This window comes from Paramormyrops kingsleyae, chromosome 6, assembly GCF_048594095.1.
Source record: "Paramormyrops kingsleyae isolate MSU_618 chromosome 6, PKINGS_0.4, whole genome shotgun sequence".
NCBI classification, from domain to species: Eukaryota; Metazoa; Chordata; class Actinopteri; order Osteoglossiformes; family Mormyridae; genus Paramormyrops; species Paramormyrops kingsleyae.
This window is the reverse complement of record NC_132802.1, coordinates 12,610,030-12,634,159: the sequence shown is the minus strand read 5'-3', so window position 1 is coordinate 12,634,159 and position 24,130 is coordinate 12,610,030. Positions and strand designations below refer to the sequence as shown.

General features: G+C 42.5%; 1 protein-coding gene across 2 annotated transcripts in view; it reads right to left on the bottom strand.

Moving 5' to 3' along the window:
- The window catches only part of opcml (opioid binding protein/cell adhesion molecule-like), a 269,242-nt gene that overhangs the window by 57,402 nt on the left and 187,710 nt on the right, over positions 1-24,130 (bottom strand). For both annotated transcript variants that reach the window (XM_023835141.2, XM_023835139.2), the window contains one exon: positions 4,004-4,239. In XM_023835141.2, coding sequence (XP_023690909.1) covers positions 4,004-4,239 — 236 coding nt within the window. The remainder of the gene's footprint in view (positions 1-4,003; positions 4,240-24,130) is intronic.

The following is a 24,130-nucleotide window of genomic DNA, read 5'->3' as shown; positions in this document are numbered from 1 at the left end:
GTAAGACATTATGAAGCGTAATCGCGACGATGCAATGTCATGTCGAGGATGGTAAAAATGTGAGTGGAAGCTGACGCCGACATTCCACGCTGTACGTCACAAGTTCGCTCCGAGGGAAGATTACACAACTGCAGATCATCCGTTTGGATATTTGTGTGTGAAACATGGATGGAATGACCAAGACAATGATCACCTGGCAACAGGATAAGAGCAGGCAGCCTTGAAGTCTTAAAGGGATAGTCATGGCTTTTCCCCTTAAGCCTCCTACATATACAGTACTGTACATTCTGCCTGTATTTGGATCAGTTCTTGCATATCATACATTTATAATTCAACCTAAGAATTCTACATCTTTCTTAAAACATTAATACCTTAATGCACACATACATATTATGCCGTTTACTTTGCATGCTGCCCTAACACATGTAAATAAATGAATATTCTACATATCTCCATACTTTCTGTATACTTTTGTTTTTGTGATTTTTAATTGCACAGTACAGTCTGCTTATAGAGCTGCGTGTCACTATAGATAGCCTGTGCACATGTCACAAATAAAACTCTTGTCTTAAAATTCTTGTCAGAAATATGTAGATATATAAATATATAAAAATATTCAGTCTTTAATGAAAAACAAAGCTGTTGATAAAAGTAACAAAAGGTTTTATTATAAATATATTTAGTACAAGGGGATAACTTATAGGAACCTAGTAAATATGTACCTTTAAATAGCATATAAAACACTGACATGCTCTTTCAGCTCTTAATCCACTTAAAATTTTAATAATAAACATCATCATTCCTTTTACATAAGAAACATTTAATGCATAAACGTCAAACTGGTTTCTGTTATATGAAACCACAAATTTAATCCTTCTCAGGCACATCTGGCTAAGATAAGATGACAATGAAAGGAAATTCGCTCCTAAGTCCATTAGAATGTGATGTAAACTATTAAAAACTGTTGCTATGCAGTTAATGATTCTTGGAGTAATGGCAGCCAAATGTTATTAAATAGACCACACAAGAAAAGGCTGGTTATGTCTTATTGACAACAATGACAGTGGCTGCATGAAAGATAATGAGTTCACTTTTTTGTACACAATTAAATTGGCCTTCCCAACAGACAGCAAAGTGTTTCCATGGAATATTTCAGAATTTTACTCTTGGTACAGGTTCTAATGAACTTATGTGATTAACTGGGTTCGCTTCTTCAAAGTATAAAATTTATTTCAGGATTCAATTAATGAATGTGACATTTTTCTCAAGCGTTATGTATGAGTTAGATTTCGCACTCTACTAATTTACACTTCAAACACAAAACCAGTAATACCTTAATTGTGATTTAATAATATATGCATCATAGCGGCATTTTAACAAAATTTTAATACATACAGCTGGAAGCACACTGAAGGGAAGCGACTGGGAAAAAAGCAACGTCTACAGCGAGACTGTCAAATATTTTAAAAACTGAATGAAACTGTCTTGCGGAGAAAGAAAAGTGTGTTGTGAGAAATGCCCTGCGTCGTGTCGGAGATGCAGAGTCTTCCAGGTGCTTGGGGGTACTCTGAGGCTATTTCCGACGTGCGGGGATAACCTTCATTTGTCTTCCAGTCTGCTGGCCCCCTTAAAATGACGCTTTGTTCACGGAGCCTGACTGCAGGTTTCAGCTTCCTGTCTGGGCGCCAAGATTCCCCTCGCCCCTGCGTTTCCTATCAAGTGACTGCGGATCAATATCAGAAATTGTTGTTTTGAAAGGGGCGAAGGCAACTGCGACAGCCCCCGCTTCTCAATCGGCATAATTCACAGCTAAAATCGACGTAGTATGGATTCGCCACTCTGCTGTCCAGCTATTTCAAAAATAAGGACAGGAGTGTTGCGTTTTTTGCTGGTGCCTGTATGGTGTGTGTGTGTGACGGGGAGGGGGGGGATGTTTCAATAGATTGGATGCTCGATTGCAGTGGGTGGGCGGTAGGGCGGGTGGGAGTAGCTAATTCTGAGAGATTGGGTCTCGAGGAGGATCACTGGAAGAAGAAAAATGCATTGAAAGGGGTCATATCACAGTCGACAGGCCATATTTCAATAAAACAATCATGGGGGCAAACTACCCACCTGTGCCAGCTTCCCATCTGTGTCATCATTAGTGCCACGGACGGTGGCGCCAGAAGAGGCGCCACGCCCCGACAACAGTGTGCTTAGTGCCGGCATCCGGCGTTGAATATTCACGGCGCGGATCAGGCGGGGACAGACTGGCAGGGGAGGGTCACGGCCGGCAGGCACAGCGCCCCGGACCTCTGAGCCAGGGTCACCGGCACCCAGCGGGCGGCAGCTGGCCACTGCTCCCCGAGCAGCTGCCCGCCTCTGCGCCGACGCTACCCGGGGCCCAAGGCCGGCCGACACGCCGTGTGCCGATGCTTAACGGATCACCGGTCAAGGGGGCTGGGAAATTGGCCTGGACGGCGGCGGGAAATCTCCACCCCCACTGGCTATTTAATTTCTTATGCGATTTCAGCTTTCAGAGGGGTGACTTACAAATTCCCAGCTGACTGTAGCCGTGGCGTAAATATAAATTGAATTATAAACATGTTTGGGCAGAGGTCTGTTGCCTCCTTGTGTTAGTCAGCCTCAACGGCCTAAATATTACACTAAAGCACCACGCAGCTCCAAGTCGTACAGTTATGTTGTAAACATGCTAAAACAAATATGTTGCTGACTCTGAAGAATACAATCTCCATACTTATATTCTAATATAATTTAAATTGGATATACACTCACTATACAGGTTAAAATGTACCTCATTGACTTTTCCATCAATGATTGATCTAAAAAAAAAAATCCATATTCTTTTAACATTACCTTTTATAATTATTATCCAGTACTGTCATCAAGTTAAACCAGTAGAAACAGTTTTGAAGCTGTTTCTACAAAACATTCATGAACATAAAGTTACACGTATCTTTAATTATGCTATGTTTATATGTAAAACAATTTATTTATGCAATATTTATTTTGGATTTCTTTTTTGTTTTTTTTTAAATGTACCAGATAATCAGATATCTTGGTCCCGCCTCCTCTAGTTACCTGGACCAAACTCCTGTACAATCTGATTGGTTATCTCTCTGAACCACCGCTTTTCATTTTTCGTTCTGTCGTCAGAACATTTTTGTGTAAGTAAAACTCCCACAAGCTTAATTGTTTCGGGAAACTAAATGTGGCAAAAAAGGACTGAATTGAGAGTGTCTGTATTGACAGCTGATTTAGGGAGGCCTTATGCTGAAAGTGGGGCAAGACCTCTTTGGCTGAGCATGTTTTCAGATCGATATCTATCAACGATCTGAAATTAAACCAAGATTAAATCCCAATTTTGCTACTGACAATCACGTTTGCAGGGGGTGCCCCATTAATTAGGTCGCCGTCTTCAAGGAATGGTCAGAATCCTTCCAATACTTCTTCTTTTCATGTTGCACAAACATTTACAGCTGGCCAAGGAAGTATTCATTTTTAATTATCTTGTGAAAAATAACTACTGAACTACCCATATACCCATCCATTCAACTTCTAAAGCCTAATCCAGCAGAGGGTCTTAGGCACAAGGCAGAACACAAACACCCAAATGTGATCATACACTAAGGGTAATTCGTAGCGCCAAGTTGTCTAACTGCATATTTTTGGACTATGAGAGGAACTTGGAGGAGACCCACAGAAGGAAGGACATGCAGACGGCACACACATAGTGCAGGGGGAGCGTTCAACCTCGCAAGCCTGAAGAGCTACCCATTAAAAATAAACCAGAGAGATTTAAAACTACCTTCAATAAGATGTGGTAAAAATAAAGGCTTTAAATATAGTACTCAAACAGTAAAACACTGAAGCAAAACTGGAAACCTTACAGTTACCTCAGGAAATGTTCCACCTTCAGAATCAGAGTAATAGCCGATGATAAGTCTGAGACGAGCGCCTGATTCTGAACAGACATTGGACAGAGAGGATATCTGAGAGATACCTTGTACGATGATGTGCACTCTGGAGGACTTGGGCTTCTTGTTGGTCAGGACGGAGCAGATGTAGGGGCCCTCGTCGTACACGTTCACGTTCTGGATTTTGATGCTGTATTCCGTCGCGCCCGTATTGTTGAGGAGGATGACGCGCGGGTCTAACGACCACTTATCACGTCCCGCAAACAAAATGGTGGTGCGATTGAGCCAGGCCACCCTTGACACCTTGTTGTCCACGGAGCATCTGGAAGAGAACACAGGAGAAAAGAAGCGGGGTTCATACCTTACATTTTTATTGCCTTTATTTATTTAGTAGCTGGAGTCAAATCAAGTCAAGTGGGCTTTGCTGTCATATTACCCTATACAGTGGCACGAGATACTGTTCCCCCAGGAGCAAGGTGCAAAGGTGCATACAACAGCATTGGCGGGGGGGGGGGGGTTCATGATACTTAAAATACAAAACCGGTGTTGGGCATTTCAGGTCCAGCTGAGTACTCTGTGACTGTGAATGTTTATGCTCAACTGGTTGGTAGAAACAAAGTCTTGGTCTGGATTTGTAGCTTCTGGACCTGGAATGGCCAACACTGCAAAACACAGGACAGTGCAAAAATGGGGGGGCGGGACACAAGGGTTTGCATACGCCTGCTGGTCACTTTATGGTTCAGGAACTTAAGGATTTTTGCCCATAACTTGTTCTGGGTGGCTCTGTGGTATAGGGCTGTGCATGTGATTGCATGGCTGCCTGTTCAAATCAGGATAGTGATGCCACCACTGGGCCATTGACCCCAATGGCCACAGCAGTGCTGAATGCTGCCTGACCCTGCTTTGTGTCTCATGGAAAGCAAGACAGGATATGCGAAAGCTGCAAAAATCTCCCCACGGGCCTGAGTAAAGTATCACTGTGCTATAATCATATTACCATTGGGCCCTTGAGCAAAGGGTTGGCTGACCCTGCTCTGTAACCCCAATCTTTCTTCACTTGCTTGAAAAGCATCTGCTGAACAAAGAAACGTAGATACTTTTGTCCAGAGCAACATGCAAGCAAGACAAAAAACACCTCACAAGCTTAGGAACCAACTAGATATAAGTGTAGGTAGGTTGAGTTTCCAATGAATGATCAGTAACAAGGGTAAGTTAGCACCAGAGCAGAAAACCTTACAGAAAATTGCAACAAACTAACAGAAGAGCTATTGAGATCAAAAACAATTAGGACAATGGGATAAGTGCAAAAAAACAAAGCATCTGGTACTAGAATCGATAATAACGGGTTAGGACAGATCCAGTCAGCAGTTGGATGAACTAACTAAGGTCTTCCCAGACAAAAAGGCTCATGGGATAAGATATACTTTATTTACAACTGGGGAAATTCTTTTCTTCTTGAGCTGTTTCCTGAAGACTGAGAGGGATGCTGATGACTGGATGCAGATGGGTAGCTTGGTTCCATCATCAAGGAATCACACATGAAAAATGTCTAAAGACAGATCTCCAGGTGGAATTGGCTTGCTAATTGAAAATGGTGAGATGTTATATAGGTCTTGATGAACAACTCGATGATGTGGGTGCTGTTCCATTAACAGCTCCGAAATCCAGTACCAAGAACTTGATACGAGAGCCTACTTGTGCTTTCTCACTGCCAAACTTTTTTCTGGAACAAGAACCTTTTCCCGAACCAGGAACTTTTGTCATGCTCACACTGCAGGAACTCGAGGCACTTTCCGTTCGAACAAGAACTGGGGACGTGCTTATAGTGATAGCTTCCCGATTGGTTGATCACAAGCACTAACAAAGTTAGTACAGAAAAAGAGATGAAGCGGACAGCCCAGGGACTGGTAAACCGGGACCAGATTCTGCAACTTCGGTGTGAAAACGACTAACAAAGAGAGACAGGGAAAGCCATAACATGAGAGCATTTTGGCCACTCGAATACCAGATGCGCTTCCCCAGTTTAAGCCATCTGCAGTGGTTTGACAAGAAGCTTGAACTGTGAGAAATGCAGCTGAAGGCGATGATCCCTCATCCAGACAGGATGTCGGCGAGGCAAGCGGAGATCCAAGCAGAGACTGTGGTGTCCTCGGGTGGGAAGGTCCAATAGACTTGGAAGGGCGAGAATTCCTTACAACTTGTTTCTCAGTTACATCATTAGCCACAGGAACAACTCCAGGGTGAAGTTCAGAGTGCTTAGGTGATGGGTACTGTGTTGTTAGAGGTGCTACAGTGGATTTTAGCATTTCTCCTGAAGCGATCCCAAAGTTCTGATGGAGATACACAATCCACAAAACAGACAGGCCTTAAAGTTACTTCCAAAGGTCTTCTAAAATTAAATAATTACCATTCTTGCATGCATGAAATGAGACGCATATTGTTTTTGTGAAAAGAACTTCACCTGTGTCTATGCCTTAAAATCTGCACCATAGATTGTACCATCACCCAATATTTCTATAAGAACAGATGTATGCTATGTTTAGCATAATGCTTTCTGACTACTAATAGCATGGAAAATATATAGGTGGAGGAATCTGATTTCAAAGTAAAGGTAAATAGCTCCCATTTATGAGTAATTTCTGGGAAAGATATCAAAGCTTTCTCGGCTCTCCATCACATGTATCACTTTCATGAAAAATTTATCAGGACCTCAGGTTTCGCGGTGAACCGGTGACCTTAACTGCCTGGGCCCGACATCGCGGCTCCCTGCACTCCTGCGTTCGGGCCGTGCTGCTCGGCGTGGTGACCCCCCCTCACTAGCTCACTGGCATACATCACACCAGAAATCAGCGGCTTCAGCCTCCTTGACTACAAGCCAAACTGTACTCTTTTTTCGCTTGGGATAAAATCAATGTTTTTATCCACAATTTCTTGATTAATTTAAATGTCAGATTCTTACTTTTGTGGGACCCTGTGACCCCAGCATGGGCGAGTCTATTATAAAGATGTGCAGAAAGGTTTTAAAAGGTTCACTAGTGAGGAGTAATTTATAACTTAATAAACATGCTATATTATCCATAACCCTGTATCCAGTGTGTGATGGTGATGATCCCGGTGGCACGAAACACAAGGGACACTGCAGGGGACACCCTGGACGGGATGCCAGTCCATGGATATTCTGTCACTATTCATGAAAAAAGTGTTCAGTCAGTTTGGCTGTGATTACAGTAAAGTAACTAATAAAAATAAAATAGCTAATAATAATCTGTTTTTTAAATAAATATAAGTACATTGTTATTTTTTCACTTTTTGAAGGTCAACAGTAATTACTGCATGCATAATTGGTTTCTCAAAACAAAAGGAAGAATAATTGTGATAATGGTGCACAAAGCAGAGATTCATAAAACTCAATTTATTTGCTAACCAGCTCAGTAATGCAGAAATTATTTTAAAGCTCAATTAATATTGTTTCGTAATGAAATGCTGTTCTTGGCAAGATTTCCGTGGCAGCTGGAGCACTTTACACTTAATGCCCCTACAGTAATTTTATGATGCGACTGCTGGTTTTCATCCATTTTCTAAAATAACGGAGACCCAACTAAAAAAAAAAACGGAAAAAAATACAATACAAACAAGTTTGCCAGCTATATACCACAGAATGGGAATATCTCTGCAGCCCAAGCAGTCTTCAGGCAAGCAGAGAAACACAGAAACGCAGCTACATCCCGGCTTTCAGGAGAGCAGACCCCATCATCCATCTGTCTCCATCGCTTCCTCTCTCCTCCCTCTCCCCTCCCTCGCTGGCAACACTGCCGGCCCTCTTATCTCCGTCATTCTCCTTTGCGAATGGGAGATGCAGCCGTGTCACCTCCACACGGGGCTTAGTGCTTGGGAGGAGTGCCTGGGAGGAGTGAGCCGTCCCTCCCAGCCGTGTGGAGGTCACACCTGCAGACAGGCCGTGCGAATTACGAAAGGATCCTTTTCTGTCCCTGTCGTTCTTGTGTTTTCCTTCCTTTAATTAATTCAAATTGGATTTAAATGTAAATACCCTGGGCCCTGGTGCAATACTTACTTACAGATATGAAGGTAGCATCTAAAGCTGTTTACCACAGACTTGCATGTATGCAGTATATCACATTCAGAAGTATTTTACTGAATTACCATCAGTAAGATGGGACACACATTTTTGCGTATAACACCAAGGCACGAAAACAGTGGCTGGTGATATCATCGTTCCCTGGAAGTTTGTGAGAGTTGCGAGTTTAAAGTCCTTGGGTGACTCTAAACTGTCCTTGATGCATGCGTGTTTATCTCTGTGTGTGTGTGTGTGTGTGTGTGTGTGCCCTGCAGATCAGTGTATCCCAGGCTGGATAATCGGTTTATAACAATGAATGCATAAAACCTCCAAGTATCAATTTGTAAAACCTTATATTCAAACATGACGTGTAACAGTGAAATATTCTAGTGTGTAATCCATTAGGACGGAGAGGACGGACTGTTTATCTTGACGACAGAAGAGCAGCACAGCTGCATTGTCAGTGCCCTTGGAGTAGCCTAAGAAGCAACAAGGCTCATGGGTTAACGTCACGTATAACAAATGAAGTGCTGCGACATACCGGTAATGCATAAAATGCATCGGCAGAAGGCGTGTCCCCGAACATCACTCTCGCGCGTTTGTCGAGAGCCAATATCTGACATTAAAGGATGGCGCTATTATTTTGACGTGCAGGAATCGGTTGTGAAAAAGTGTGAACAGTCAACGTCGTCGGCCTAATAATCTACCGGCGTAGCCAGGGCAGGAGACCGGCAACTGGCAAAGGTGAGTCTGAGCGCCACAGAGCAGATGGGCGCCGGCTAGAAGTTTCTGAAAAGCTAATCGGAGTAAAAAAAATTAAAAAAAAAAAAAAACATCGGGACAGGAAGAGGGGGGGAAAGCAGATGGTGAAAAATAACCTTAGGGAGCGTGTGGCCTGTGTCTGTCTCTCCCTCTGGGCACGGAAGAAGAGGCACAAGAAAACTGCAGTCATTGAAAAGAAAAAAAAAACAGACAAACAGCAGAGAGTCAGTGAAGCAAAAAAGAGTTTGCATCGACTGGCCCGACACACGATGCGGCAGGCCCCACGTGGGCAGAGTGGCACGTGGGCAGAGTGGCATGGGCACTACATAAAAGCCACTAGAACTGATACACTGGCATTAAAAAGGAGAGTAAGGATAGATATAAAGATGTATGCACAGGCTTCAATGATGGCTTTAGATATACGGGGCCCTCAACGCGGTGCTTCATCAGGAGGTGAGCGGTGGCTCAGAATGCCTAAGAGAATAATGCAGAGGAATGGGGAGCGAGTGAGCGGCATCAATGTGCAGCCGGGCCGAACACGGCAGAGGCGGTACCAAGCTACCCCCGCAGCCGAGAAATCCGCACCATGTCGGACGGTCGAGGTGTAAAGGGAAGCGCGCGTAAATATAAAAAGGGGACGGAATTCGGCAAGAGCGTACCGAGAGAGAGCGTACCGAGAAAGAGCGTACCGAGAGAGAGCGTACCGAGAGAGAGTGTACCGAGAGAGAGCGTACTGAGAGAGAGCGTACCGAGAGAGAGCCTACTGAGAGAGAGCGTACCGAGAGAGAGCGTACCAACCGCCGGGCTGCGGTGGGTTGTTTTCGGGGGACGCAGCAGATCGCCCAGCTTTAAAGATGCCGGTAGAGCCAGGGATGGTTGCAGCTGATTCAGCTTTAGAAGCACTGCAAACCCAGAACTCCAGCTTGTGTTCAAGCCAGCAGGAATGCTGGAGATTGTTTCCACATACTGCTGCAGCCGGGACGGTATTCTGTTCAAATTCCATCCACGGACACTCCATCCTCGGAAATCCATCCGAGGCTTTTCACTGCCGACTTTGTTCGAGTGTCTTTCCTGAAGGTTTCTGTGGTTGCTGGCCACGCTAGGAACAGTCGTACGCACTTCGAACAGTGGCACACGGGGTCTGAACTTGGATTTCTGACACGGCTCCTGCTCTGTAAACGAGAAAGCCTGACGGTTTACGCCAAACACAAGAGCTGATGCCGCACCGACTATGTCGCCACAGGAAGAAAACAGTGGATTTAATGGAAGCCTTGAAATGCTGAAAGTCTGACTCAAAACCTTCATCTAAGAATCGTGCCCAGAGGACAGGTTAAGAGGTTCTTGATAGGCCATCCAATTTCGAAACATGTGATCAGGAAGCTTTGTAGAGGAAAACATGCCTAAACAATGACAATAGCTTACAATTACTCTAAGTTTTTCTCTTTGTTTGCAGTGTCAGGGAGTCTGTAATGTTTGCACTTTGCAGAAAAAGTATGCGAGATATCTCTGGTGGCCTCATTGTCCTGTTGTTTTTATAAGGTAACTGAGAATGCCGGAATTGCCAAATCGAGCTTGTTTATGCGGACAGCGAGAAGCACCGTTTGAAAATTAACAACGGTCACGGAATGAATTGGATTAACTGAAGGTAATCCAAAAGGTGCGGCGTAAGAAGTAGGCTGTCCATAATACCCAATAGGGATCCTTATTGCGGCAGCATGAAGAAAATGTGAGACACGTTCCCTGTGTCACACCAAGCCGTTGAATGTCTGGAAAGCCGGTGAGAGCTGAGTTTTTGTCAGCTGTCAGGCACAAGCCACCGTAAAGGTGGAATATAGTCCTGGACACATACAGAAGTCGAGTCGGACATCGCTGCCCCGTGTCGCACAAGCTGCTTTCTCCATCAGGGACACTGGAAAGTTCCGAGCCACATGACTGCAGGCGAACTAGGTGGCCCGTGAGGTATTTTCATCAGGGAAGCTGCGGGGTGGACTCCTATAACAAGAAAAAGGGGAATTCGCACATAGTCCAATTAAAATGAACCTGTTTGTGCTTATTTTTTAAAGCACTGAAGTGAAGGTGTTAATATGTGCAGCCTGCCTGTCAAAATATATGGCAAATATTCAATAGCTATAATAATATTACGGTGCCAGTGAAAGCATGGGAACAGTATACTTACTGGACTGGTACCCATTCGAAATAGACGCTTTAAAATGTCCTTGAAGCCGTTTGCTACCAAGTCCGAAGTTGATTGTCTAAGTTGCAGATCCGCTAAATTCTGCCGGGGTTTAGCGAAGGGTCCGCAAAGAGCCCCATTAAAGGTTGCATCAGAAATTGACACCAAAGGGCAGATTACGCGCCGATCGGGGGGCTGCGTTCCAGAATGCAGGACGCTGCTTTTGAAGCCTGTCGGATTCTCTTGTGTGGGCCGGATGGAATGGATGCAGAAGAAAGAGTGTGTCGATGTAGCGGGGCCAGGGATAGCAGAGGCCAGGCTTAGACAGCAACCACCGAAGCGGCAGGCAACCAAAATAGCACCAGCTGACCAAAGGGACTCAGGAAGGCCCTGCGGGCGAGCAGTAAATCCCTCCGCTGGTGCCGATAAGTCTGTGTTTAAATCATGTTTCAAATGGCTCACGCATCAGGAGGAGAGATGGAGGAAGAAGAATAAGCGGCTACTCCCCGACCGCTCGGATGGGTCAGTGGGAAGGATTTCCTGGTGTGCTCATGGTGCCTTTCGGACTCGGAGCCAGAGGCAGAGGTAAATGCAGTAGGGAGTCTTATCAGCCAAAGCAAGCTGAACACTTGCATCTAAAAATAACCGAAAACCTGTCAGAAGTAGTAGATCAGGTGGGCCGGGGGGGTGGTGACAAGCATGAAATCCAGATGTATGGCAGACATCACAAAAAGCAAAGCGTTTGATAGAGAAGGGATGACGTCATCAAACAGATGCAAAAATAATGATCCGAAGAGTAATAAAAACAAAGTAACCGGCACACGTTAGTTTGTCAGCCCATCAATTCAACTTTTATTATGCTAAAAATGCATGTGATAGAAATTTAGATGTAATTTTCATGTAACTGAAAACAGAGATGGGTGGCTTGGCGGCTCAATAGGCAGCAGTATTGCCTCATATTTCGAGAATTGGGAATTTGTGTGTGTGTGTGTGTGTGTGTGTTCTCCCCATGTTGCATGGATATCCAAAGACCTACAGTTAAGTGAACTAGGATTTCTGAATTGCCCATATTGTGCTGTTTGTGTTCTGCAATAACCTGGCATCCCATCCAACGTGTGACCCGGCCTTGTGCCCTAAGCTTCCTGGGATAGGCTCCAGGCCCCCGTGACCATGACAAGGGTTAGCGGTTGGAGGATGGATGGATTAAAATAGACGGGAAACATAAAAACCACCTGGACACCTAGAACTTCAATGGAAGAGTTCCCTTGAGACATTATTCTATTTCATTTTATCGTAGTGATAAAACTGTTGTGTTTTACTATTATGGAAAACTATGTACAAACGAAATGAATGAACGACAAACCATTTTGAAAGTATTCCTTTTTCATAAGTTTAACAGATCCTGCAGTGCAGAAGACATGTCGTCATAGATTATCCGACATCGAAGCAATTAATTCTGAAGCCAGCGTGAAAACCGGCCAGTTGTTATAACTGCTGAATGTAATGGGACTTTCCTCTGAAAACCCTGCATGCTTGAGCGCATCGGCCTCTTTCTAGTGGATGGTACGGTGTCGGGGAAGTTTGTGGACGATGTGCCTGTAGTCGGATGGCCGCCGCTTTGAATCCCGTGTCGGGGAAAGTGATGTCACTGTTGGGACCCTGAGCAAATCCACTCCACCCCCTATTGCTCCAGCGACTGTCTGGCCCTCCCGCTTTGGATAAAAGGGCCTGCTAAATAAATAAAATGTGAATAGCGATGGTGCAAATGAACAGAACATAAGGTCTGAAAACGGTGAATGGAGCTGTGGAGACCTGCATAAAAAATGACGTCAAATCTTGCCCAAAGTAAATCTGCAGTGTCAAAGACTGAACGGGTTTGTCTGCTAATAGTTATTGCAAAAATGTCCATGTAGAACACCTGCTTATCCAGTGAAGAGTTGTACTGGGACCATTACATGGGGCACCATGGAATATCACAGGGGACACCCTGGACAAGATGCCAGTCCATCACAGGGCGCACGCACACACACACACACGAGAATTATGGAGAAAAAATGTGTAATGGTTATGGTAACTCTGGGTAATGGTTAGCAACCCAAAATCTGTCTTTCCATACAAGACAAAAAGAACAATAAAAATATGACAGAATATTCTTCTAACGGAGGAAATAAACATAACAAAGAAGAGCACATTTAAATCATCCCGCAATGCCAGAGATCTGATGAGGTGTATTTTGCAATAAGACAGAAAGCATTTCCACTTTGTTTCTGACAGCAGTCCTGTGTCCTGGTAATGTGGGATTTAATAAACGAAACAGACTCTTTGACTCAATGGGTTCAACTCTTATTTCGGACTGTTAATGGCACTGTCATATTGCTACCGCACACATTAATCCAACAGAATGTCAGCCATATTGACCAGGGAACATTAATTTGAAAAATAACTGTAATAACTGTATAGCAAATGCAGACCTTATCACCTTTACACAGGCAGTCAACAGAATTATTCCCAAAATTGTCTTCGCTTTCTCACTATATTATTAAAAAGAGACCTGTAATAAGATACGAAGACAATTTTTAATCAATCTATTTATATTTCAGTGAAAGCCAAAAAAGGTACATTTTTGCACCTCACCTTTAAAATTACCCGGGGAGGTTTTGAACCTGAAAGAATTCGGTGCAGACATACCATGCACACCATAAAAAATCGCGGAAGTAGTGACAACTCTGCATTTAGATGGAAATTGCTGGAAAGTTATCTGCCCTTGCTCAAAATAGATTGTATACCTGGGCCAGACCAATAGATGGGAGGGGACACTGCGTACGATGGCATCTGACACCTGACACCTCGTTACCCTTTAGTAACTTGTAATAAAAGAAAAATGTACTGATAAAATACCCACAGTCAAATTAAGGCCTTTCATTACAGATGAGGCTTTTTCATCCTTCTTGCTATTGGTTACACTTAGCATCCTCCTATTGGTCAGAATGACCTTGATCACTGCCCACCACCTTGGCCTGCTGTATGCATAGTCCAGCTGTTGGAAGCAAACCTGCCCACACTGGAATGGCATAGCTGGGGAGAGGACAGGGCCAATGGGGCTATATAACTGGGATTACAGTATCTTCCCCTGAGCCTCCAGTTTCTCAGCAAGCTTTTTGATGGACATGTCAGTTAGTCAGGCTTAGCAATGTCATGTCACTAGCTGCTGTGTTTGGTTTGGTAATAGTCAGGGATGATTGTAGGTAATTGGTTTTTTTCAAAGTAGGGAAATAAGAGGAGCCATAATTCATGTGGGGGTGGGACAACCTTATAATTAGCCAATGATATGTTTTGATTTGGTGGCATTCCACTGGCCAATCAACTTTCAGGTGGGGGCAGTGCCCCTCGGCCCCACCACTGTCCACACCTCTGCTGCTGGTCCTCCTACGTTCATTATACTAAGCACACAGCTATTTGTCCTATTAATGTAAGAACATGGTCACAGCACAGCTCATTATATGGGAAAGACACTAAAATCAAGCTTTAATGTTATGTTCCTCTCACTTCGAAGTGTTGAGGCAATACCTTGTACGTCTGACTGGTTCTCAAAACTCATACTCACTTATTTTTAATAGAGACATGATTCAGAGACTTCAATACTGAGAAGAGAGTTGAGTTATACCAAACTGGCTCTTTTCTGACTCAATTCATTATAAAACTAGTACTTATAAAAGCTATAAAGTACTTTAAAAATTATGATGCTTTACTCTGGGATTGCAAACTGCAAAATCATACAGCCCTCATTCAAAACTCGAATGGTTTAACATGCTGAAATGCCAGGGAGCTGTGACAGCTTGTTGAGTTTGTTTGTGATTGACATTTCATAAAATGATTTCACGGTGCAATCTATGCAGTTAATTTCTGCATTTCCTTTTCTATTTCCCTCATGTCAAATATGTGTCCGGGTTGAGCCTCGTATTAAACAAGAGTGACAATAAATGTGCTCCTAATACACATGCTACTTTTAATAGATATGTCCTTTTTATTAATCCACAGACGTTACAGATGCATTCCAACCATGGAGTCTGTTTACCCTAAAGGCTTGTCTTTGATTATGGCTGCTAATTGTGGCAATTCTGATTGGGCTATACATTGACATTAAAGCTCAATCAAAACAATCAGAAATTAGGCAACAAAAGTAGTGAACCTGATTGCCGGTCACACATTTCAAATCCCACATTGCCAACAAAGTCACATGGATAGAAGTTTTTAAAGAGTTTTTGCAAAAATGGCTAATTACAGTATCATACTATGATTACGAAATAAATCATGCAGTGGTATTAGGCTTGGGCAGCAGTGTTGGGAAGGTCACTTTTGAAATTAAGTCACATATTACTAGTTACTCTGTTAGAAATGTAATAAGTAATGTAACTATTTTGATTAGGTTGTCAAAGTAAAGTCATATATTACATTTGATTACTTTTTGGTTACTTTTCTAACAAATGTTTTAAATTGGGCAATACAGCAGAAAAGTCCCAACAGATTTGCTTGACCCACGTCGCCTGGAAATATGCTGAAGATGGCATTTCTGTACAGCAAAAAGATGCAAAGCAACAAAATGAATGTTATTCTACATAAAAAAAATAAAACACTATAAGCTTTCTCTGACAAAGAATATATTCAGATGTAACCCTTTGTAATCACCAGCGTTTAAAATTACACATTTTTTCTCAATAACTATAATGGATTATTTATTTTATAATTCAGTTACGTAATGCTGAAAACTAGTTGCTCCCAAACACTGTTGGGCTGTATCTATTTTTTTTACAGTATACCAATCAGACATTATACCATGGTATGCAGTATTTTGATGCTATTTTCAAAAGCGACACTATTCTGGTATTTTGAAATCTTGCCAATAAAATTCTGTGGTATACAGTATTACTGTAATACTGCCCAAGCCTACATAGTAGATATAGTATTATATGGTATTAATGATAGTATTACATTCTTCCTAAATTATCAAAGAACAGAGAAAATTTTTTCGCCCATCAGTTAGATTATAGGGAAAGTTTCCAACTTTCCATCAAAGCCATTTTAAAGTGATAGATTGCTTGTCTAACTTGTTCATTTTGCAATCCATTAAGGTAGTTGAGCATAACATGAATAAAGTTCCTTAAAGTAGAATGATATGACATATAAATGTAACGATTAGGTTGTCAGGGAAGAAAAAAAATCAACCTTATATATTTGTCCTAACGATTCTTGTCCAATTAAGCTGTTATAGCATTATATATACAGTGAAAAAAATATATTGATTGATTACTAAGGTTATTCATTCCTGTAAGTTGTTCTTCTTTGCTGTTTTTCAGCCAGTAGGTTCTCCGTGATACATAAATCTGCACGACCTTGCATTGTCAAATCCTCCTAAGTTTATCTGCAGTATTATCCAAAAACCCTTGTGTTGTATCCCTGCACTGTGAAATTATACCCAGTTGAGCCCAAGTGTATTGTGGGATATGTAGTTCTTAAAAGGTTTCTTGTAGGCAATACCTGAGACATTAGTATTAATATGAGCTCAAGACTCAACAATAAGACTGAGACAGCCACATTGGGCCTGTGTGAGGAGCTGATGTGGCGGCTGTCTTATTCCAGTGGGCGGAGAAAAGCCCTTCTGAGTCAAGACACTGATGGTGTCTGTGAAGAAGCTCACACTGACAAGTAATTCCCTGGGGGGGGCGTGAGACCTCGGGGCGAAGCAGGCACAGAGGGGGACGACTGGTACACTGGACGCACGGCACACTTCAATAAACCGATGTCCCTGGTGTGCCACACTTTGGTGATTGTGAGACTGCAAGGCTGGGTGACAGAGGTCATCCTTCCCTTGGACTGGATCTGCACCAAAAGGCCCATAGTAATGGCTAAATCAGTAGGAGAACTGCAGAGTGCGTCATGTACAACTCTGATGAATACTCATATTAGCTGGGTCAAGCACAGCGTACGGTGTGTGGCAAATACATTCTGTCTCCATTTCACGATGGAGACTGTAATATTCAAGGGTAGTTTATTTTTTGCATCCTGTATCAAATATTTTATGAATATATAAAATGGTCATGGCCAAACAGATTGTTGCCTTTGAGCGCCATAGACTAAGAAACTCGTGAAAAATATCATTACACCTTTTCAAAGAAATTTTTAAGCAGAGGTGAGTTTGGGACATAAATCTGAGTCAAATGCACTTGAAATATACAGCAAAAGGCTATGGAGCCTCTGGCACATCAGACTGAAAGTTAGCAGGGATATTAAAAGGAAAGTTCCAGAAGGATGGCTGTTTATCTCTCTTGTGTGTGAGTTTTTTTCCCCCATCTCAGGACCACAGATATGAGATATGGAAAGGTCACTGGGTTCCAGTTAATGTTTGTAGTGATTGCAGATCTTTGTCAATGGATGGCTGCTGAGATTGCGGGATGGGATATATTATACTCAAGTCTGCTTTCAAGTGGATTGATGACCCTCATTACTTTTAGACGGGGTGTTCGGTGGCAGCTTACTGTGGCCCCACAGAAAACGGGGACACACAAATGAACCCCGATGACCTGCTGCTCCTAACTGGAGGGACGCAGTTACAACAGACCGAAAAACTGGCAGCTGCAAGATCATGACATCACAGCAGACATACTACACAACACAGAAGTTTTTTAGTGACTGCCTGATTTTAAAAAACCAGTCCTATATGTCGTAATATCCTAATTGAGATTGCATGTTTCTTGAAGGAATTTCTAAGTGGCTATAAAGTATTTGGTAAGTTTGGTAAGCGTGAGTCAAAACTCACGGTTTTATTTAAAAAAAAAGTATTTCTGTGCAAGTTTCGAATTCCACAGACGTCCACAGCCCGTAGAGGCTGCTCAGGCATTCCAGCTATCCATCCATCTGCACTCACTTCTCTGTTTATGATGTCAGGATTGGTGCCCGACAACCAGCCTGAAAATCTTCTGGCAGTGGTGAAATGATGAAGATTAATGGCTTAATCTTCGCCATTTAATTGTTGTCACTTACAAGACTTTCAGAGTAAATTTGGGTATCTGACACTTGGCACTTTCCCACTGAGGCACTCTACATTAGTAGTTCCCTTTATCAGCATACTGGTTTTAGATACAACAGACAGGGATAATACAAAATGAATTTGCAAAGGTATTGAAGAAACCAAAGTTGTCTTGTCTTCCTACAAGGACGTTTTTCCCAGAATGCACTTGAAAGAGGCAGGGCTAATGCTCTTCATCTTAAATAATATTAATCCATAAAATGAAGAACCCTCCCCCCCCCCACACACACACACACACATACGTAACTAACAGTGGTTCTATACTTCTGCAGCATGAATATTCGATTGAATCCCAGCTGATTCCACATTATCATCATAAAAGCAATAATAGGACCAGATACAGACACTAGACTATGATGTACTAAATGTATGCCTGGCTTTCTGAATAGCGAAGGCGTGAACAACAGTTACACTGGGTTTAAAGCTGTCAAAAGAAAGCTAAATGGAAACCTTCCTCTAAAGCCACCTAAAAATAGATGAAATGAAAATACTGCAAATAAGGATTACAAAAGTGCACACTGGGGAACATATGACAAAGTATAAAAAAATTAAATGGATTTGCACTTACAAAGGGTCAAGCCTTTTCCTTTTTCCAAAAAAGGAAAAAGTCTGTTTATTCCCTATTATACAGAATTAATCTTATAAAGCAGTAACTGGTATTCGCACTTGGTATATCAACATTTAAGGTACCAATGACTGAAAACCCGCTGACAGACACGGGTTAACTTACTAATTTATTGTGAGATAAGCACCCAATCACGGCAAACAATTGGGGCGATCTAGGATTTTTTTAAGTGGGGGTATAAGATGAGCCGCAATTCATAGAAAGTGGCCACCCCAGGGCCGGCTGGAGCTGCCCAGGCCTTTGAATTACCTGCAATGCAGAGGAAGTGAAACAGTCATTAGTTTTCTTGGTAGAGGGGCCTCCCAAGGAAAGCTTTGCCTAGGGCCCCTGAAAAGGGCCAACCTTATCATTAGCCAATGATATGCTTTGAACTGGTGAGTGACAAGGGAGCGGGCACTCAGGGGGCCAATTAGCTTTCACCTGAGACCAGTGACCCTATGGCCTCGCCCCTGTATATGCCTCCTGCCAAACAAGCTTTCTAGTTAAGATAGATTTTTTTCCTCATGCACTGGATGTTCTACTTAACAATGTGAATCAAACATTAAATCACACAGAGGTGGGAAACCTTGAAAACATCCGATTCACCTTGTTTTGCCCCCAGCTGCTAGGATGCTTTTTGAATCTGCTCTTTAAAACCTACACCTGGTTTTATCATATCAGAACTGCTCAGCACCGAGCAGCACATCCTCTCAACTGGTGCAGTGCTATTGACATGCAATAATAATCCCTTCATACACAATGGTCACATGGTCTCTTCCGGGACACAGGGCAGCAGTTCTGTGTTCCACATCATTATGGAGATGATCCCTTATGTTTTGTTAAGGTATCTTGAAAGCTGCTGAAGCTGCTTTTCGCATTTAAGGAACCCTCAGCCCCAGTGATGGAGTGTAGACTGAAGGGTAAGATTGTTTATTAAGGCTAAATCCTCATTTCGATTTTGGAACCAGAGAAAAGTAGGTAAATGATCTCGTTTGCATGGAAAATCTCTTCTGCTGTGTCCCAATGTGCATATATAACCTCACTACGCACTGAAAATTGAACGTGGAGGAGATATCAAAGCACAGTCAATTGGTATCTTCAGCATCATACACTCGGTAATACGTGGCGCATCCCATCAGAACACTGTGACACTTTTAATTCAATGATTAAATGTATTAAATCTAAAAAACGAAGACAGTAAACTGATGCCAAAGCAGCACGCAAGCAAGAGAGGTATTACATCACAAAATATGTCAAACATACACAAAATGTACAAAATCCTTGGCCATAAGTACCAGTACCTAGAAGTATCATATTAATGCATCAAAACTGCATGGCTTTTGCCATCTGGGTACTTTACTTTTCTATTTCTTTGCTGTTTGACTTCATGCTGGCAAAGCACAGCGATCAGCGCGTTGAAATTAGGACACAGCCACTGTCCAAGGAAGCATCTCATGCTGACGTGATGCTTTGATACGTTATTTAGTTCAATCCCAAATAACAGGCTGGATGTATTCAAGTGTTTTTTTTTTTTTTGGCAAACTTAATCACATGACCTATATCCTGACTGCAAAACTAATTAGCAGCAGACACGGGCTCATTAATCATTTGATAGCAGACTCACGTTGATTATGGGTGGTCACACATTCGTTAAAGGCAAATTTAGCTGCTGCCTTATGCAAATGAGGTTTAAGTTTTGGACCAGCGTGACAAATTCATTGCATGAAGAGGAAACAGTTTGAGTTGGACATCTACTGAGATGAGAGCATTTTAAGATCGTAGACGAGATGATGTACCTGTGCCACAAAATGCCCACGCTAATAAGCATTCAGCCTTTCTAACTGAAAAAAACTGCACGCCTTCTCACACGTTTAGAAAACAAATTGCCAACATTTAACACGTTTGACGGCTGTTACAATAACAGTGTGCAGATCCCGATCGTCGACTACCAGAAATACACACAGACACAGAAACATGACTGACTGTAACCTGGGTCCATATAACCTGAAGATAAGCAAGCCAGTTATTTCCGTTCCATATGATAGATTAATATTTATTTACCTGTGTGGCCAAGTAATCTAGGTCTCCAACTTAAGGATCCGTAAGGCAAAGAAAACTCCCTTTGAAGAATCAAAATTGCTGGTATATATAATAATGTCTTCTGCCTCTTTTAAATATTTTCCAAATACAGTTTAAGTAAGAGGTTGGGGGTGGGTGGGGGGGGGGCGGGGGGAGAGCCGTCCTCCTCAATGAAAGCTACATAATAAGCAGATTGTGACTTTGGTGGTTGTGTGGCTTCTGTTGATAAAAAGGCTCTTCTTTGCATCTGCCAGTTTTATAAGAATAAGCTTCGTTGCACATCTGAAAAAGAGGGAGTAGTAAAGGGGGGAGGAAAAGACGAGCCATCCAGAGTGATTAAGCACATCTGAAGATAAAAATATATTTTCAGGCATTCTTTAATTTAATTTACTCTTCTATTTTGAGCTCAGCTAATGAACTAATTTCTGTTTTTTCTGTAACTTAATGCAGGGCTCTGCACTGAATTCCGTCAGCAGTTCACAATGTTTCACATTACACATGGAGTGTGATTTTCAATTAGTTTAATCAGTTTGCACCGTGGCATTTTCAGGATAAGAACAAATGATTTTTTTCCACGTTTCCCATTCTATCTATACTCTGGAGGAACAAGATGTTGCAGCTCGAGATGAAAACAGGGAGTATGAGATGGAGAGAGAAGCGTAAAATAAAATGTGTTTGGGGACATTCGGAGGCAGGAATGAGGCTCACATCTCTCCCGGGTGGGTGATCCTGCTCTACGGGTTTGGGCCTATACCTCATGCCACTGTTGGGGTTTGTTCCCTGATTGTGACTCTGTGTGTGTGTGTGTGTGTAGGGCCATAACCAAGTGTGTGACAGAATTCATTTCGATGTGGGCAGGAGGGACTGAAACTCCCTGTATCTTGGCACGTCCCCCCCTCCGGCTTGGTATGCGACATTCCAGTAATTGGGTTGCCAGGTAGGTTATCAGGAGAGGGTGGGACTTCCTTTCAAGGCCAGGCACAGATTAGCGGGGAGATGTTGCAGGCTCACAGCCTGGCCTAAACTCTAGAAGCTTCTTATCTGTAGAGGCTTGCATGGCCTGGCCTGGTCATGTAGGTGTTTCACACAAACATCTCCAAGCAAACTAGCAAACAAAATAAAACAAGGATAGTGCCAGGCAGGACCTGCAACTAGTGATAATGCAGCTGCCCCCCACCCCACTGTCATCCACCTGGTGTCAATTTTTCTGACCTGGATCTGCTAGGGTGAAACCCAAAGTCTTCAGTGTTGCAATACTGAGTGCATGTAAATAAAAGGAACACTGCAGTAATGCATGTCTGTGAGTGAAGCGAGCTGCATGTGTCCTCCTGTCCGCGTTTCTTTCTTGGGTGTAGTGCAACCAAAAAAATCAGCTGTGGTGACAGCATGAGATTGTGCCGGAGTAACTGCGCAAAAAAAGCAATCATCAAAACAAACAGACAAAAAATAAAATAAATAAATGGAGGCGGTGGGCCTATTTTGCCCCTGCAAGACTGGGCTCTCACAAAACCATATCAGTCTCCACTACCGAACGAGTCATTTGCTCGCTATTATTCCAATAACAAACAACCTTGTTTTCGTCTGCCACCCTGGTTCAAACTCAATACCGCTGAGATTCCCATCATCCTCCTCTCACTGCACTGGGATTGGCCCACTTATTGTGGTAACCGCAGGAGGGCCCTGGGTATGCTCTGTGCTGACACTCTAGCACAAACAAACAAACAAACAAACGTGTATACTTACGACAGTATAAACACACGTGTGTCTAAAAATGATTTCATTTTTTGTGTATTATTTAAGTGTGACAGTGCAGTGTACCTCAACAGTGCAGGTCAGGATGCATAATCAAAAATGGCTGATCTGGTTTAAAATTGAAAGGAAAAGAGGAAAATCTGTTTCTTTGTGATTATACCTGTTTCTGATGTGTCACTGTGCATATTAAACTACTCAAGGTAGTTTGAAGCATCAAAGTTATTAAAACGTAGTCCAATGCGACAGACTGGACTTTCATCTGGTTGCAGTGGGAGAAGTTCGAGCAAAGCCCAGTTCTTTTGTATTTTTCCCTACCTCGGTCATTTCTGTCAGTTATGAGGCAGCACTGTTGGTTTGATGGCCTCCTTTGAAGTTAATAAATGCCATTCCCCACTGGATAACCCGTCTGTGCGGGCGTGCTTAGTGATGGCCGAAGAGAAACAGTGAATGCATAGTGATAAGCACATCGATTTTACCGAGTAAGTATACTGAATTCATTGCCATGCTGACAGCTGGATACCTGGAGTATAGGCCAGCTATTGGTCTAGTTTGATTCCTCTAAATAAAATATAAAGAGTTTTATATTTTTGCAAAAACATATATGAGTTAAAAAACAAACAAACACACGTTTGCATTTCACAGGTGAGATACAGGAGCAGTAATGCGCCTTTAATAAAGTCTCTCCCATCCTGAGTTTCTCCTGTCTCACTGGTTATTTATCCGAGGTTCAGCTTCTCCGTGACCCGGCACAATAAATTAATATGGAAAACAGAAAATCTCTCGGTTAGGTTACAATCACTTCAGAATAATTACACCTAGAATAATCCATACTTAACATCTCCAAAGTGGGAATAAGAAAGGCCTAATCTGCAGGGTTCACCAAAGCTGTTTCGCTTTTTATTTCAGTTGTATTTAAACAGAGAGAAATTCATTTTTTTCGGAAAATGCAGAGATTTGTCACCCTGGGTATCCTGACAGTATGTTAAGTCTCATTGGCAATACAATGGCCTTCAATGCAAGAGATAATCGATTTAACTGATTGTTTTGGTAAAATGACAATCAGACCCCCTCTACCCCTCTGGAATGGATGTCCACCCCAGACATGTCACAGTTGTTGCCACAGCTGATTGTTAGTGATTTTAATATTGCCATATGGTTATATTCAAATCAAAACACATAACTGCCCTATAATAAACTCTGTATCTCTTTGTTCAGTGGGCATATCACAATCATATCTGGGTACATAAATGGGAGAGCAGTAGGGGTTGACTTACCATAAGGCCCCTATCACCTAGGGGCCCCATGAAATTACATTTATGGTTATAAAGTAATATGATCATTTAAATTATAGTGACATGTGTGTTATTTGCATTTTTAGTGATAGTTTTCAGAATAGACTGAGCTGCCCCCCCATCCCAGCTGTAATGGACTATTCCTACTTTCATGCTATCTAGTTTTTTTTTTATCACATTGGATTCTAGTGATAGGCTACTGGTTTTTTCACTGTCAAGCGAACCGGCACAAAGAACCCTAACAGAATAAGAAAATGGCGCAAAGATTCATGACTAGCATTACATCTCTGTGTCTTTGATACTTCCCAGCTAGGCTGTGAACGGATGTGGAGAGAACACGATTAAACGAAAGCATGCAAACGTTCAACTAAACCTTAGCCTCAGGGGCGGGT